General features: G+C 44.2%; 2 protein-coding genes across 5 annotated transcripts in view; one reads left to right on the top strand and one right to left on the bottom strand.

The window, feature by feature from the left end:
• Positions 1 to 16,082, bottom strand: part of SH3D19 (SH3 domain containing 19) — a 179,796-nt gene that overhangs the window by 110,834 nt on the left and 52,880 nt on the right. The window lies entirely within an intron of this gene.
• Positions 10,791 to 13,671, top strand: LOC122889587 (serine protease 48-like). Its single transcript, XM_044224880.1, has 4 exons — positions 10,791 to 11,259; positions 12,466 to 12,629; positions 12,825 to 13,079; positions 13,172 to 13,671. The coding sequence occupies exons 1-3, from the start codon at positions 10,890 to 10,892 to the stop codon at positions 13,068 to 13,070; spliced, it is 780 nt and encodes a 259-aa protein (XP_044080815.1). The 5' UTR covers positions 10,791 to 10,889; the 3' UTR covers positions 13,071 to 13,079; positions 13,172 to 13,671.

The raw sequence follows: 16,082 nt of genomic DNA, 5'->3' as shown, positions 1-16,082 counted from the left end.
CAGTGATAAAGGTCAACAGAAAACAGACTCGGGGGGCACTTGAGTGGCTCAGTGGGTTAAGCCACTGCCTTCGGCTCAGGTCATGATCTCAGGGTCCTGGGATGAAGCCCCACATCGGGCTCTCTGCTCAGCAGGGAGCCTGCTTCCTCCTCTCTCTCTCTGCCTGACTCTCTGCCTACTTGTGATCTCTTTCTCTGTCAAATAAATAAATAAAATCTTGGGGGGGGAACAAACTCGGAGAAGCAGAAATAGCATTGACTTTGGTATAAAGAGGGGTTCAAATCCATCTTTTTCTTCTTCCCTTTTTCTCCCCACCCCACCCACCACCAGGGCTTATAAAAACAAAACAAACAAACAAACAACAACACCACAAATGGAGACAAATCACAAGCAAAAGACTTCAGGGGAAACAAAGTCCCAGGACTTTCTTAAAGTGACTTTATGCTGTTATATATATATATATATATCTTTAATTCAGGAACTAAAGTAACTAAACTAAGTTGCTTCCCTGTCAATTTAATATCCTTGTTGTCCATCTGTTACTCTTCTATCGTCTTCTCATCAAAGACATAAAGTAAGCCTCAAAAACAGTTAAGTGGGTATTAAAAGATTGTTTCGAGTTTTAAACAGATGTGTACTTATGTGAAAGCCCAACTATAGAGCACTCAAGGGTATGTAATTATTTTGCTGACAAGTCTGAATTCACAATAAAGTTATCCAAAACATACATACACTCAGGCATATTTTCAGAGTCTATACATATGCTTTGTCCTAGGTATACACTCATTACATCCATAACATTTAAAAATATTTTCTTGGTTAAATAAAAGAAAAAGAATTTACTTAGCTCTTCTAGTTTCATACCTAAAACTTGTTTTCAAATGTTTCTCTGAAGAAATTATCAGTTATAAGGCATCAATAATAAATATCTTTTAACTGGAGGGAGATCATAAATATAAATTTCTATATAGAATAATAAGCATGAGAAAATGAAAAAGCAGTACTAAATCTATACTGTTACATCTTAAATATGAACCATTAGAGGTTTCTCCTTCCAAAAAAGGCCAAAACTTTGAAAACACGATCAAGTAGAACAAATAAAACTTCATATAAAATTTCTTTCCAATTCAGTCACCACAAACTCAGAATTCAACTCCGATAAAACCTGGAATCAATGATTTAGAAGGGTTTACCAGAGAACTAGAAATCTTTATAAACTTTGAAAAAAAAAGATTTTTGCAAACAACATTTTCAAGGACAAAACAGAAATCAAGTCTGCTCTTTTATTATGATGGCTTCCATTACTCTCCAGCCTTGCCTCTGATCACTTTCCTCTTTAAAAATTCAGTTAAGGGGGGCGCCTGGGTGGCTCAGTGGGTTAAGCCGCTGCCTTCGGCTTGGGTCATGATCTCAAGGTCCTGGGATCGAGCCCCACATCGGGCTCTCTGCTCAGCAGGGAGCCTGCTTCCCTCTCTCTCTCCCTGCCTGCCTCTCTGTCTACTTGTGATTTCTCTCTGTCAAATAAATAAATAAAATCTTTTAAAAAAAAAAAATTCAGTTAAGGCCCTCTCTGTTTAAGCTCAGCCTTAGAATTTGGAGAAGCATTAATATTCCATCCCCTGCATAAGGAATAGGAATGAAATATCTTCTTATTTTTCTTATTCCCCAATTTCAGTTACTCCCTCCAAATTAGTACAGTATTGTTTAGTGAAAACGTTTTCTCCTAATAGTCCCATCAGATGAGCTACTGTGGAGGAGTTGAGGAAATCAACAATGAGTATGAATGAGGAGGTAGGAAAAGGGATGCTCTCAATCACTGTAACTCAGTACCATCTTTGCGAAAGACAATTTAGAAACAGAGATCAGACTTAAAACGCTAGGTATTTTCTGGGCGCCTGGGTGGCTCAGTTGGTTAAGCAATTGCCTTCGGTTCAAGTCATGATCCTACATCCAGCTCCCAGCTCCACGGGGAGTCTGCTTCTCCCTCTGACCTTTTCCCCTCTCACGCTCTCTCACTGTCTCTCTCTCAAATAAATAAATTTAAAAAACAAAAAACAAAAAACTAGGTACTTTTTTTAGTAATCCCATGTAAGAGCAATTCACACCAAAGCAAGTACAGAGGTACCCAAGAACATAGATATTCCTTAGCATATTCTACAGCATAATTTATAATAGCAAAAAATAAACACTAAGTTTCCATCAGTGCATATGAATTTAAAGTCACGCTATACTTCTGCATTGTGTAATGTTATGCAGCTGAGCTCAAGAAAAGTCTTCAGCTCAGTATATGTTGGTATGGAAGGACCTGAGGGAGAAAGGGAAGTTGCATGTAAAATATTTCCACTTTTCTGTGATGTATTCACACACACACATACACACAGAGATATGTATACACAGAAGCCACACAAATATACATGCACAGGCAGAAAAAGAAGGAAAGACATCTGGAGCGATGCTCAGAAAAGCACCCAAGAGGTGCTAGAAGTAAAGAGGGCGAGGAGGGAAACATTCTATTTTACTCCATATCTTCATTTCTCGACTGTTCAAATTTTTTCAATAATTGTAAAGAAAAAAACTAACTATATATTATGCCTTGCATGTAACAGAAGAAGGAGCCAGACTTAGTAGGATTTTAATAATAATTGTTAACTCTAGATTTCTTTCCACCTGACAGCCTGGAGAAAAAGGGCGCTCTGCTCTGGTCACAGGAGCACCAGATCTAACGTCAAGTCTCCCATGATGGTTTTGGGAACCAAATGGGGAACTGTGGCCAAAGAAAACAGTGGTTTTTGAGCTGAATCGCTAGGTGAGGCTCGGCCAACAAAGAGGACGACTGAGGGACGCATCCCAGCCTCAAGATTCAGTGGCCCTTAAGCCTGGGGTCCTTGGTGTTCAGATCCATACTTAAAAAGACTCAGAAAAGTGAAAGAAAGGAGAGCCAGAGGCCTCTCTGTGCTTCTGACAGTTCTCTCTGATGTCTAGGGCCTCTCCCACCATACTCTACCGTCAGGACTAAATGATCTATCACCCGACCTCAGATGCTACCTCCGTGATCTTCCCCTGCCTTGTTATCACCAATAACTGCATCTTCTCCGTGACCTCAACCTCAAGCATCTCACTTTCCCAGCACACTTAACTGTCTTTCCCGCACTCCTGAGAGCAAGAAAGCCAATTCCAATCATTTTCAACCCCATTAAGATGTAGAACTCACTGATTTTTGCCTTGCTTTCCTCTCTACAGTCCCCTCATTCCTTATTTCCCTCCTTCCCAGCTTAAGTTCATTATTTCTCATTATAATCACTCCCTTTCCTGGCCCCGTCATTGTACCCACTTAGAGAACCTTGGCCTGGGTCCTGCCACCACTCTGCCTCTCTATGCCTCCACCCATGTTGCCAAACACTACCCGTGAACAACGTTAAGTCTGGCAATTTCACTTCAAATGCCAGTGGACGCTTTCTGCTGTCCAGCAGTCACGCTATTATATCTCTGGCCCATTCATCTCCCACACTTGTGGATGACTAGTTCACTCCCTCTTGTAGGGTCCTCAATACTTCCCTTCCCGTCCTCACTCTCAACAGATGATTTGTCTCCCACTGAGGAAATGGAAACCATCAGCAGAGAACTTCTACCACCACATCTCCTACCAAACGGCATCTGTATTCACATACTTACTTTTCTTCCTGTTGTACAAAAGACCTGCCTGTGCTCCAATCCAAGCATCCTCACGCCCCAGCTGACAGTTAGGTTCAGTCCCCTCCTGTCTGCTCAAGGACACTGCAGCGATTCTCCTGCTTTCTCTCCTGCATCAATTTCTCCCTCTTCTAAGTAATTCCATTAGCACACAAACATGAAATAATTTCTCCCATCTTAGAGCAAGAACAAAAAACTGTACCACCTAGGCCCTTCTGCCAGCTGTTTCTCAATTTCTCTTTTTTCCCAAAGATTTTATTTATTTGTCAGAGAGAGAGCGAGCAAGCACATACAAGCAGGAGGAGTGGAAGAGACAGAGGGAGAAGCAGGCTCCCTGCTGAGCAGGAAGCCTGATGTGGGACTCCACCCCAGGACCCTGGAATCATGACGCTTAACCAACTGAGCCACCCAGGTGTCCCAATTTCTCAGTTTCTCTTAACAGTAAAACAACTTAAAAAAAAAATTGCCTTATTTGCTGTCTCAAATTCTTCCCCTTTCTGTCTTGAATCTGTTGGTTTGCAAGCACCCCGGGAGCTTCCCAGGGGTGATATGAAACAGAGGGTAGGGAGAGACCAAAGAAAGAAGCAGGCCACTTCCAGACTGGTAGTTTAACAAGGAAGGGAATTTACACAAGGCTTATTGTGGGCAGCCACCAAGACAACTAGATATCTATCCTCACCTGCCAAATATCAGAACTACACAGAGGCCTTAACTGGGCCAGTCACAAATCCTGTCTGGACAGTCTCAGCAGCACATCACCATCTCAGGGATGTGTCTTTGGAAAGCCTCCAGGAATATGAAAGGCAAATGGAACCCACATTCCAAGAACAGAGGAGGGGGTAAGGAACCTCTGAATGCCCAGGTCCAGTTCATGGGTTAACGGACAGTCATGTCCACTTGATAACCTCCTTCAACAGAATCCGTCCATGAGGCTATATCCAATGGTCAGTTCTTCATTGTCTGCAGCACTTGGCAGCCAATCACCTACTCCTCCCTGAAACATACTCTTCACCTGCCGACCAGAAGACTACTAGCGGTTCTCTGCCTAACTCGTGCTATCCTCTCAAGTCTCTTACTGGTTCCTGTTTATCTCATCTGAACTTTGGTGTGGTCAAGCCTTGAAACTCAGAGTGGGCTCCATTTCTACTCATTCCCTAGGTGACCTTATCTCATTCTAAGGCTTTAAATACTTTGACGGGCTGGTGACACCCTAATCCAGCCCTTCAGTTTGTGGCAATCTCCTGATTCCACATTCATATATTCAATAGCCTAGCAGACATTTCCGGCTGGACATCTTTCAAGCATCGTAAACTCAACCTGCCCATAAATGAATTTCCTATCTACCCCCTAAAAACCATGTCTTACAGTGTACTCCATCTTAGTAAGTGGTTATTCCACAGTTTCAGGGGCCCAGGTCGAAAAATTAAAGATTTTGTTTATCTGTTTGACAGAGAGAAAGAGATCATAAGCAGGGGGAGCAGGAGAGGAAGAATCAGGCTCCCTGCTGATGAGGGAGTCAATGTGGGGCTTGATCATGACCTGCGCTGGAGGCAGACATGTAACTGACTGAGCCACGCAGGTGCCCCCAGGATCTACCACTTTTTACCACTTTGCCCTCACAGCTCTGGTCCAAAGTCATCATTACCTCCTGCCCAATTTATTGCAACAGTTTTCTAACTGTTTCCCTGCTTCTACCCCTCACCCTTCTCAACCTAGTAGTCACTGTGATCCATTTAAAACTTAAGTCAGAACAAAATATTCCCATTCTACCAAGAATAAAAGCCAAAGTCCTCACAGAAGCCCATGAGGACCTACTCGGTCTGGCTCACTCCCTGTCTGACCTCATTTCCTACTGCTGGCACCCCTCACGCACTCTGCTCTAGCTTTAGTGTTTCTCAAACGCCCAAATACACCCCTGCCTCGGGGGGCTTTGTACTGCTATCATTCGCGCTTCAACCCATCTTCCCTCAGGTGACCACTGGCTCAATGCCTCTCTTTCCTCCAACACCTGCTCAGAAATTACCTCAGTGATGTCTTCCCTGACTACCATTATTTAAAAGTCACCACAGCTCCACCACAGCATCCCTTTCCTATTCTATTTTTCTCCCCAAAGCATTTGTCATGATCTAAAACTACAGTATAAGCTCCATGAGGACAGAGGCTTTTTCCATGTTGTTACTCCTCCTATTCCAGAACACTGTCTGGCATGGACAATGAAAAAATGATCACTGAATAAATAAACAATGTCTCCTGGACTTGGGAGGCTGCTGTAGCATGGAGGGAAAGATTACCAGACAAGGAATCAGGAGATTTGGATGTGAATCTGATTACAGTAGTCCCCCGCTTAGCCACATTTTCGCTTTCCACAGTTTCAGTCACCCCTGGTCCACCGTGGTCCAGAAGCAGACGTCATCAGAAGGTCTGTACTAGTCTAATCCACTAGGTCCCAAATCCTACATCACTCACCTCACTTTACCTAAGCACACAGGCATTTTATCATCTCACAGCATCACAAGAAGTGGATATAGTACAGTAAGACATTTTGAAAGAGGCCACATTCACATAACTTTTATTAGAGCATTGTGTTATAACTGTTTTAGTTATTATTAGGTATTGTGGGTAATCTCCTACTATGCCTAACGTATTAATTAAACTTTATCTCAGGAATGTACATGTAGGAAAAACAGTACATATAGGGTTTGGTACTATCTGTGACTTCGGGCCTCCACTGGGGGTCTCAAGAAACATCCCCCAGGGATAAGAAGGGGGACTACTATTGTACACTAGGAAATGAAAGCAATTTCCAGGTTTGTAGTGCACAGTAATACAGCTAGTTAAATCATTTAACCTCTAAGGTCCTCTGTTTGCTCATCTATAAAACAGAAATGAAAACCTTCCCAATCACCGTGTGGAGGAAAATGTTATGCAAATGGAAAATACTGTCGAGCTCCAGTAACTGATCATATGCTAACCTACTGAGAAATCAATGTTAACACTGCTAGACTAAGTTTATTCTTGGGCACCTGGGTGGCTCAGGGTGGCTCAGTGGGTTAAGCCTCTGCCTTTGGCTCGGGTCATGATCTCAGGGTCCTGGGATCGAGCCCCGTATCAGGCTCTCTGCTCGGCAGGGAGCCTGCTTCCTCTCTATCTCTGCCTGCCTCTCTGCCTACTTGTGATTTCTCTCTGTCAAATAAATAAATAAAATCTTAAAAAAAAAAAAAAAAAGTTTGTTCTCTTTGTAAACTAGAAGGACAACCTGAACTATAAACAAAGACTTTAAACTGCCCTACTTCCTCTCTCCAATTTGTAATGTGTCTACATTATTAATTATACACATTAGTATCCTAATACTAGTATCTAACTTCTGGGCATCATGGCTAAAATAATTTTTGCTTTCTATCCATTTCACCCAGGACCAGGCACTGAAGGACCAGACTTCAGAAGTATGGCTGCAAAACCCAGGGGGGAGCTGGGCCTGAGATGCCCTCGGCTGTCCAGGGAGAGAGGGTGTCTGGGGCTTTTGTCTGGCGCTGGGGAGGGACAGACCTTATCCATTCCCTTCTGCATAGGGGAGATGAAACTTTGTGTGTTGAGATCTTTGGTACTTTTATTTGGTCCCGAAACTGTCCTCCTCACCTGTCTTCTTGCAGCGCATAACCAAACAAAGCTGAGAGAGGCTCTCACAGAGGCAGAAATATAAGCCAAGCTCCTTAGTCAAGAAAATAAAATGTCAAGACAGTCTGAAGGGTGTCTAGAAAATACAGACCTCGCCAAAGCACAGCTGGAAAAACTGGTAATTGAAAGAGGAAAGAGGCATCTTTTCTAAATTCTACTTTTGTTTCAAGTTACATAACAAGAAAAATAAATACTTCATTTAAGTTAGTTTAGTTCTTCACAGAAATCCCTTAATCGTGATTCAGAATGATGGCATTAGCATGTATTAAGGGAATATAAAAACCAAGGTGTGTTTCTCAGTCCTCTAGAAAACTTCTTGTTACATTAACCCCTGCACTTTTTATAATATTCTAACAAACTCACTGAATTTATTGCCAAGGCGGAGAAAGTCATCTCCTGACTACAGGGTCTGATCATGCTCATTGGTATGCTTCAGGTGATGTGAACTATATAGCTCATCCTTTTCTCCTTTGGTCTCAAGTTAAATTAATTCTCAATTTTAATAATCCTATGCTTGATTTTTTATAAGTAAAAATTCCTCCCACCCCCAATTTCCGTAGGCCTTCTAATTGCACTCATTTTTACTGTACCCACACTGCCCTCCTGTGCCAAGCACCAGCTCTGGAATTAAAGAGCCTAAATAACTGTGTCAATGTCATCCTCAACCTCCTCACCATGGTTTTGAAAACAGCAACCAACATTTGCTCAGTACGTTGGTTATGTGCCATATCCAAGCCCATTCAGATTTTAGAGCCCCTGGCTCTCTTTTTTTAATGAATAGGAGATCAATTATAAATAAAAACCTCCTGAGTTACATCCTTATTCCACTTCTCTCCAACTAGATTGCCAGCACCTTGAAGGCAGGGAGCCCCCATAGTTCATGCTTCTTTATATATTCTGCCATATTTAGCACATTACCTTGTGCATCATACAGATCTAATAAATATTTGCTGATTTAGGAAGGCCAAGGACAAATTACAACAGGTAAACCGACACAAAAAGGAGAAAGAGACAAAGCAGAAAATACTGGTCAGCTATCTGACTGGCTTATTTCCTTTTCTTTATTTTCTCTTGTTAGTTCTGTAACGGGTCAGGAGGCCAAGGACTTAGGGCACAGCCCTTTGGGATCCAAGCTCAGGGATCCGCCCCAGGTTGGTTCACCTTTGGCTAGAGGGTAATTACATGGGAGCAAGTAGGGCAAGTCCCTGAGATGTGGCAGGCTGGACAGAAGCAGGACTGCAAGCCTGGCCTTGCTCCACACCAGGATCACTGCACTGACTGAGCCCAGCTCCTTCTGGTGCCCACCCCAACTTGCCCCTCTTCCTATTGGCAGAACCCCAGACATCCTGCTCTCCTGCACAGCAGGGGGCGCCTCAGGCCCCAGCTCCTCCCCCTGGGTCCTGAAACTCTACTTTCATCCAAGTCTGGTCCTGTCAGTGCCTGAGTGTTGTGAAAACCAAAGGAGAGGAGGTGAAGCAGGAGAAGCTGGTCCTGCCCCCCTTCTCTGGCGGCTCCCCAGCTGGCCTCTCCCTGAGAGCCTGAGTCCAGAAAGAAGGAAGTGCTGATTCTGAGGGAAAAAAAAGACATGGGCCCAGCTGGTTGTGTCTTCCTGCTGCCCCTTCTGCTGGGGATCTCAGGTGTGTTCCTGGGGTGACGAGAGTCCTGGGCGGGGGGCGGGGGCTCAGCCCAGGACAGCTGCTCAGGGCATGGGCTGTGGACCTCCTATGGCAACAAGAATTCATCATGGGTGTCTCCCACATACCCCCTTTTCTCTCCCTAGGCGCCAGTGAGGAGGAACCAGAGAATCTCCTGAAGTCAAGTAAGAGGCCCCAGTCAGTTCAACAGGACTGGGTGGACCAAGTGACAGGCATTTGTGCCAAGCAGAAGAGAGGACACCGGTTTGGGAAAGGAGTGCAGAGGGGTGGGGGCAGAGGAGCAGGTCTCTGGGCAGATCTCCCATGCCTTTCTCCTCTTTGCCGGCAGTCTGCGGGCGCCCTGCCGTCTCATCTGGCATTGCCTCGGGCAGGGAGGCCAACGTGGGCCAGTGGCCCTGGCAGGTCAGCATCCGCCAGGGCCTGCTTCACATCTGTGCAGCCACCCTCATCTCAAAGCAGTGGGTGCTGACCGTGGCAAGCTGCTTCCGGTGAGTGCGGGCCTTGCTTCGGAGAGACCTGTCAGGGGACTCGGGTGACTGGAGATCCTGGGCTACGGGCAGACAGGAGTTTACCTTGCACTGCCCGATATGGTACCCTGTGCCTTAGAAAAGGGTCCAAATGTTTCCTGCCCTAGGTCTCTAGTCAATACAACTACTCTTAAGATTGCAGGCATCTTCATATTTGACAATCACTTTGACTGAAATGAATGCCTAATAACAGTTATCCCCTGTGCCCCCAACTCAGCAGCTACCCAAGGACATACTCCCCGAGGGAGGAATCCTCCCTGTCCAGCATGCCACATGTTCACACCACTCTGCATGCACAATCTTGAGCCCTCTTCACTCACCCCAGGTGACCTCATTCTCTCCTATGGTTTAAAATATCATATATTGGCTGGCAACACCCACATGGACATCAATAGCCCCAAGCTCTAGCTCTGCCCCATTTCCATCTGGAAGTCTCACTGGTACCTCAAAGGTCACACGAGCAGGACAGAGCTCCAATTTCACCACAACCATCATCCCAAACCAACTTCTATCTTCCCTGTCTCATTCAACAACATAACCAGTTGCTCAAGCCATACTCAGAAATATGAATTCACTCTCCCTCACCCTCCATATGCCAATTCTGTCAGTTTTATTTCCAAAATACACTTTGACTCCAGTATAGCTGGCCCCAGACCACTGCAGTAGTATAACAGGTTTTGCTACTTGATTCATATACATAACAAAGTGATTTTTCAAAAAGTCAGAGGTAAGATCCCGTCACTCCCTCCTTCAAATCCTTCAGTGGATGCCCAGGCAACAGAATAAAAGCCAGCTGCCTCACTGTGGCCAATAAGCTGTGGATCACCAGATAGCTGCTCATTTTCCCAACCTCATCTCATTCTACTCCAGGTTCACCTCGATTCCTAGAAACTGCCAAGTTCTTTCTCACCCTCCAGGTCTTTGCACAGTCTGTATTATATTCCCTCTGTCTCACATGCTTCTCCTGATAGCTCTTCTCAAGGCTGAAACTCGGGTCTTTTGGGACCCTGTTGAGAACTTATCTCTTCAGTGAGACCCTTCCTGATTGCCCAATCCAAAGACTCTTCCCCTGTCCTTTATTCTCTAAGTTAAAATCCCATTTTCTGCATAGTATTTATCACACTTTAAAGGCTGTACTTGTTAAATTGCCTGTTGCTTGGCCATCTTCTTTCCCTCCCTTCCTCACTCCCCTCTCTCACACACACTCGCAGTGCGCACAGACACGCGCGCATGCACACAAGCCACCAGTCCTGTGAGAGCCAGATCATGTCTCCTTCATATCCTCAGGAAATGCTCAATACTTAGTGAAGGAACAAAAGCTTACGAAAGAGTCAGGGGAAAAATGCAACCTCCAGAACTGGGGTTTTCAGGGACACCCCATGACAGAGTCACGAGAAACTCATGGTCCCCCCACTCTGCTTCTCTTCTCAGGTCTAAGGACACCAGAAAATACCATGTGTTGGTAGGGTCACTTCAGGTCTCTGATCGCCCAAGTTCTAAAACAACGACAATCCCTGTGTCCAGGATTATCCCCTACCCTCACCTCCAGGGAAACACAACTAGTGCCATTGCTGTGGCAAAACTGGCCTATCCAGTTTCTTTTACCCCTGTTGTCCTGCCCATCTGCCTCCCCTCATCTGTAGTACAGCTCAAGAACTCAACCTCCTGCTGGGTGACTGGATGGGGCTATTCTGGAATGCACCAACGTGAGGGTAAGTGGATTTTCTGAGCTCTCTTTCCTCAGCTGACATTCTCTAACCCCTGCTCCCTATCCCAGCCCTAGCTCCACATATACTGCACTCTCCAAGGCAATTAATCTGACATGCCACAGACTTCAAATTCTCCTTGACCCTGTTCCCTCCCCTTTGCTTTCATACTTCTGCTGCAATCTCTCTTGCTTATTCGTGTCTGCCTCTGCTCTTGTTTAGCAGTAGTGCTAAGACCTTCAAAGTGAGAAAGACAAGACAATGAGCTTACAGACAGGGTAGCTCTCAGTCTGAAATGTAACAGAGCTTTCCCTCTGCACCTGGGTGGTATATGTGGTTAGGTGGAGAGGGGAAGCGGGCATGAAGATGTATTAAAAAAAGTAAGGCTCCCGTTCTCTTTGAGCAGTATTAATTTCTTGAGATCTTATTGCTTGTCACTTGAATCCTGTAGCTGTCATACATCTGGTATAAGCAACATTTGATTTTTGAAGTGTGTAGACCATCTCTTCATATTTCAAAATGTAATTTTACATTTCTGCATTTTAAAACAGTTTGGCCATAATCTAGACGCACGCTTCTAATTCACATACCTGCACATGTGACCTTTGTGAACAGAAATTTGCATGTATAATCTGTGTTTACTTGTAACTTTCTGGTAATATACTGCTTATATCTGTGGATTCAAGTTTCTGAAGTGAATACCAATAAAAAAAAAAACTTAGGCCATGTTCATTGGATATACATGTTTGGAATGTTAACCAAAAAAAAAAAAAAAAAAAAAAAAAAAGTAAGGCTCCTCAGCAAGTCTCAAGTCAGGAGAGGAGAGTAGAGCTTCATGACTGAATCAACGGTCTTCATTCTTCAGAGTCTGCTAGATCTACTACCTCTTCGTATTCTATGGAATATAACAATATATCCCAAGGCCAAATGAGGTCATTCTGCGTCATTGTTTTGGGTTTTCCTGAGTCACAAGATTTTCTGTTATTTGTGGCATCTGAGTGGGAGCAAATGCCTTCTGCCTTGTTCAGACCCATGGAACTCAGCCCTTCAGCTATTTCCTGAACTGGAAAGAAGAATGCCATCTGATATGGAGGCAGAATATTTAAAAGCAGAGCTGAAATCCCTGAAAAACAGAGGCATGAAATCTCTATCCCTAGCTGAAAGTTGCTTCCTGCATTTTTAAGACAGCTCTGATTGTTTTTGTTCTCACAGATATGAAGCCGTCTTACATACTGAAGGAGCTGGAAGTGCCTCTTATGGATCTCCAGACATGCAGTGACTACTATCAGAAAGCAAACCTGCGTGGAATCAAGCCCATCATCAGTGAAGCCATGATCTGCTCCAAGCTCCCAGTGGGTCAGACGGATCGGTGTATAGTAAGAATCCATCCTGTAGGCACCTTCTAGAACCCTCCCCTTTCCCATGTGCTTATTCCATGTCTCTTATCTTCAGAATCCCTGGGTGAATCCAGCAGTGCCTGGAGAGGCCCTAACTCCACAGTTCTTGACTAACCAACCGGGAGAGTTCTGTCTACCCTGTGCAAGGCCTAGTCATCTTTCTTCTCTCCCCAGGGCAGCAGAGGTGATCCCCTGACATGTAGAGTGGAGGATTTCTGGGTCCTGGCAGGAGTGGTCAGCTGGGAGTCAAACTGCATCCAAAACAATGATCCTGGAATATATACAAACATCAGTTTCTATAAATCTTGGATTGAGAAGTCAGTCATTTCACATACTCACTTTTCTGCTGTCATCAGTCTGTACTTCTCTGGGCTCCTCCCTGTAATGCTTCTACCTCTCATTTTCCTGGGGCTACCTTAAGTGGCTGAGGTTAGTACGACCAGAGTAAGTGACAATTAAGAATGAGGAAAAAAGGCGGGAAATTCTAATAAGTTGATGGCTTTTGTTTGTTTTTTAAATAGGCTCCATGCCCAGTGTGGAGCCCAATGACCGAGCAAGACCTGAGGGGAGATCACGTCGAATTCCTAACCGACTGAGCCACCTAGGTGCTCCTAGAAGTTGACAGTTTTGATGAGAGATTTTGAGGAGTCACCAAGACAGATGCAGTTCTGCTATTTCTGCTAGTCACCATAAGCCTAACATTTCTGTTGCCTTTTATCCCCAAGTCAACCTGGAAAACAAGATCCCCAGTGTTAATAAAGTTTGGTTGATTCCAACTGTTATTTCTTATATTCATTCTTTTGATGAAACTGGAGACAGTGCCTGGGGAAATCCCAAAGCACAGAACTTTAGGGCTGAAAAAGATCTGGAAATCACCTGACCCAACCAATCCCACACTCCACAGAGAAAGAAACTGGAGTCCAGAGAAATTAGTTAAGTTTTCCCTTGCTGAATTCCAGATGAAAATCATCCAATATGGGGGGCACCTGGGTGGTTCAGTGGGTAACCCCCCTGCCTTCAGCTTGGGTTGTGATCCCGGGGTCCTGGGATCGAGTCCCACATCAGGCTCTCGGCTCAGCAGAGAGCCTGCTTTCCTCTCTCTCTCTCTCTCTCTCTGCCTGCCTCTCTGCCTACTTGTGATCTTTCTCTCTGTCAAATAAATAAATAAAATCTTTAAAAAAAAAAAAAAAAAAAAAGGGAAGGAAAGAAAAGAAAATCATCTGATATGGGCCTAGACTGGGTTCTGAAGAATGAGCAAGGAGTCAAAAGATGAGGTTTCAGTGGAAGCACAGCAGGAAAGAGGAGCTGAGGGCAGTGTGTTAGTTATTCCTGTGCAACAAATCACCCCAAAACTTAACAGCTGAGAAAACTCAAACACCGATTCTCTCACAGCGTCTGGGGTCCATAACCAGGGAGGGCTTAGCCAGGTAGTTCCGGCTCAGGGTTTTTTCAAGGGGCTGCTTCTGTATCAGCCACAGTCATCTCAAAGTTCAACTAGAAAAAGAGTGCTGTCAAGCTCATTCATAGGTCTGCGCCGGCTCCAGAGGATCTGCTTCTAAGGTCACTCACACATCTCCGTAGGGCTGTCTCATGGCAACTACCTTTCCCTAGAGTAAATGAACCAAGATAAAGTAAAAGAGAGCATTCAAGATGGAAGCCACGGTCTTTTCATAACCTAATCTCTTAACTGACATCTCATTACTTCTACTGTATTCTAGTCTTCATTTATTTATTTATTTTTTCTTTCTCCATACCCAGCATGGAGGCCAAGGCAGGGCTTGAACTCAGGACCCTGAGATCAAGACCTGAGCTGAGATCAAGGGTCAGATGCTCAACCAACCGAGCCACCCAGCCACTCCTGCTGTATTCTAGTCTTTAAAACAGTGAATCAACGAGGTTTGAGTTTCAGGAGGCAAGGATGGCTGGGGCCTCGGATTTTAAAGGGTGCCTTCTATAGAGTCAGGGAAAAGTGTGGCCTAAGGAGCTAGAAAGCTAAAACTCACCAGCGTTTAGTAGTTGAGGATTAAATGGAGGGTTTAAATAGAGATATTCAGGGGCGCCTGGTGGCTCAGTGGGTTAAAGTCTCTGCCTTCGGCTCAGGTCATGATCCCAAGGTCCTGGGATCAAGCCCCGCATCGGGCTCTTTGCTCATTAGGGAGCCTGCTTCCTCCTCTCCCTCTCTCTCTGCCTGCCTCTCTGCCTACTTGTAATCTCTGTCTGTCAAATAAAATAAATAAAATTTAAAATAAATAAATAGGGGCGCCTGGGTGGCTCAGTGGGTTGAGCCGCTGCCTTCGGCTCGGGTCATGATCTCAGGGTCCTGGGATCGAGTCTCACATCGGGCTCCCTGCTCAGCGGGGAGCCTGCTTCCCTCTCTCTCTCTCTCTCTGCCTGCCTCTCTGTCTACTGTAATCTCTCTCTGTCAAATAAATAAATAAAATCTTTAAAAAAAATAAATAAATAAAATAAATAAATAGAGATATTCAGAGAAGAATGCCCTCTGAGCCTTTCACTAACTCCACCCACTGAAAGCACTTCATGGTTGTACTCTTAAGGTGTCCTGGGGTTAAGGGAAGGTGTTTATTCAAGAGATCTCCAACTCACAATTTCCTGACCGAAGAGTGGTCTAAGAACATGTCTTCATGTAAGAAATCTATGGGTGCTTTACCTGTGTCCTTTTCCTCAGCAGGTATACAAAGAGTGGTTAAGAACATGGGATCTGAGGGGAGTGTGATTCGTTATGCCCCTGCCTTCCACTCATGATTTTGGTGTCTTGGGACTGAGACACAAATTGGGCTCCCTTCTCAGATCAGTGGGAAGCCTGCTTCTCCCTCTACCTGCTGCTCACCCTGCTTGTGCTCTCTCTGTTGCAATAAATAAAATCTTAAGAAAAAAAAAAATAGAAAGAAAGAACATGGGATCAGACACTGGCCAATGCTGACTTAATTTATGGATTTCATAACAAGCTGATTAAAATAATAACAGGATTCTCTGTATTACTAGGCAAATGATAGTTAAAAAATATAATTAGAAGACTGTGGAAGTTTTGGCAAGACTGTGGAATGCACAACAAAAAGTGGACATACATCCCTTGCTCAAATTTCATTAAATACCAATAAAATCATTGCTTTAAATGGAAAATTTTCATTAATAACTGTGAAGATAATTACTTAAAGATACATAAATTAAATCTGGGCCATTAAAAAGCTTTCTGTACATATGAAAATGATAACTTTGAAAAAAATTAATTCTCTAAATTCTCTAAAAATGATACGAAGTACAAGCAGGATTCAAAGAATGATAACAATTTATTCTCAAAGGGACACTATCCATGTTAATAACTTTCCTCAGGATTTTTTTTCAGACAACAACACTACAGAATGGCAAGCAGGGACATATTAACATAACTAACAAAACTGACAAAAGATAAAC

Source organism: Neovison vison, chromosome 11, assembly GCF_020171115.1.
Source record: "Neovison vison isolate M4711 chromosome 11, ASM_NN_V1, whole genome shotgun sequence".
In the NCBI taxonomy this organism is placed as follows: Eukaryota; Metazoa; Chordata; class Mammalia; order Carnivora; family Mustelidae; genus Neogale; species Neogale vison.
Note: the sequence above shows the minus strand (reverse complement) of the source record. Positions and strands in the feature narration are given on the sequence as shown.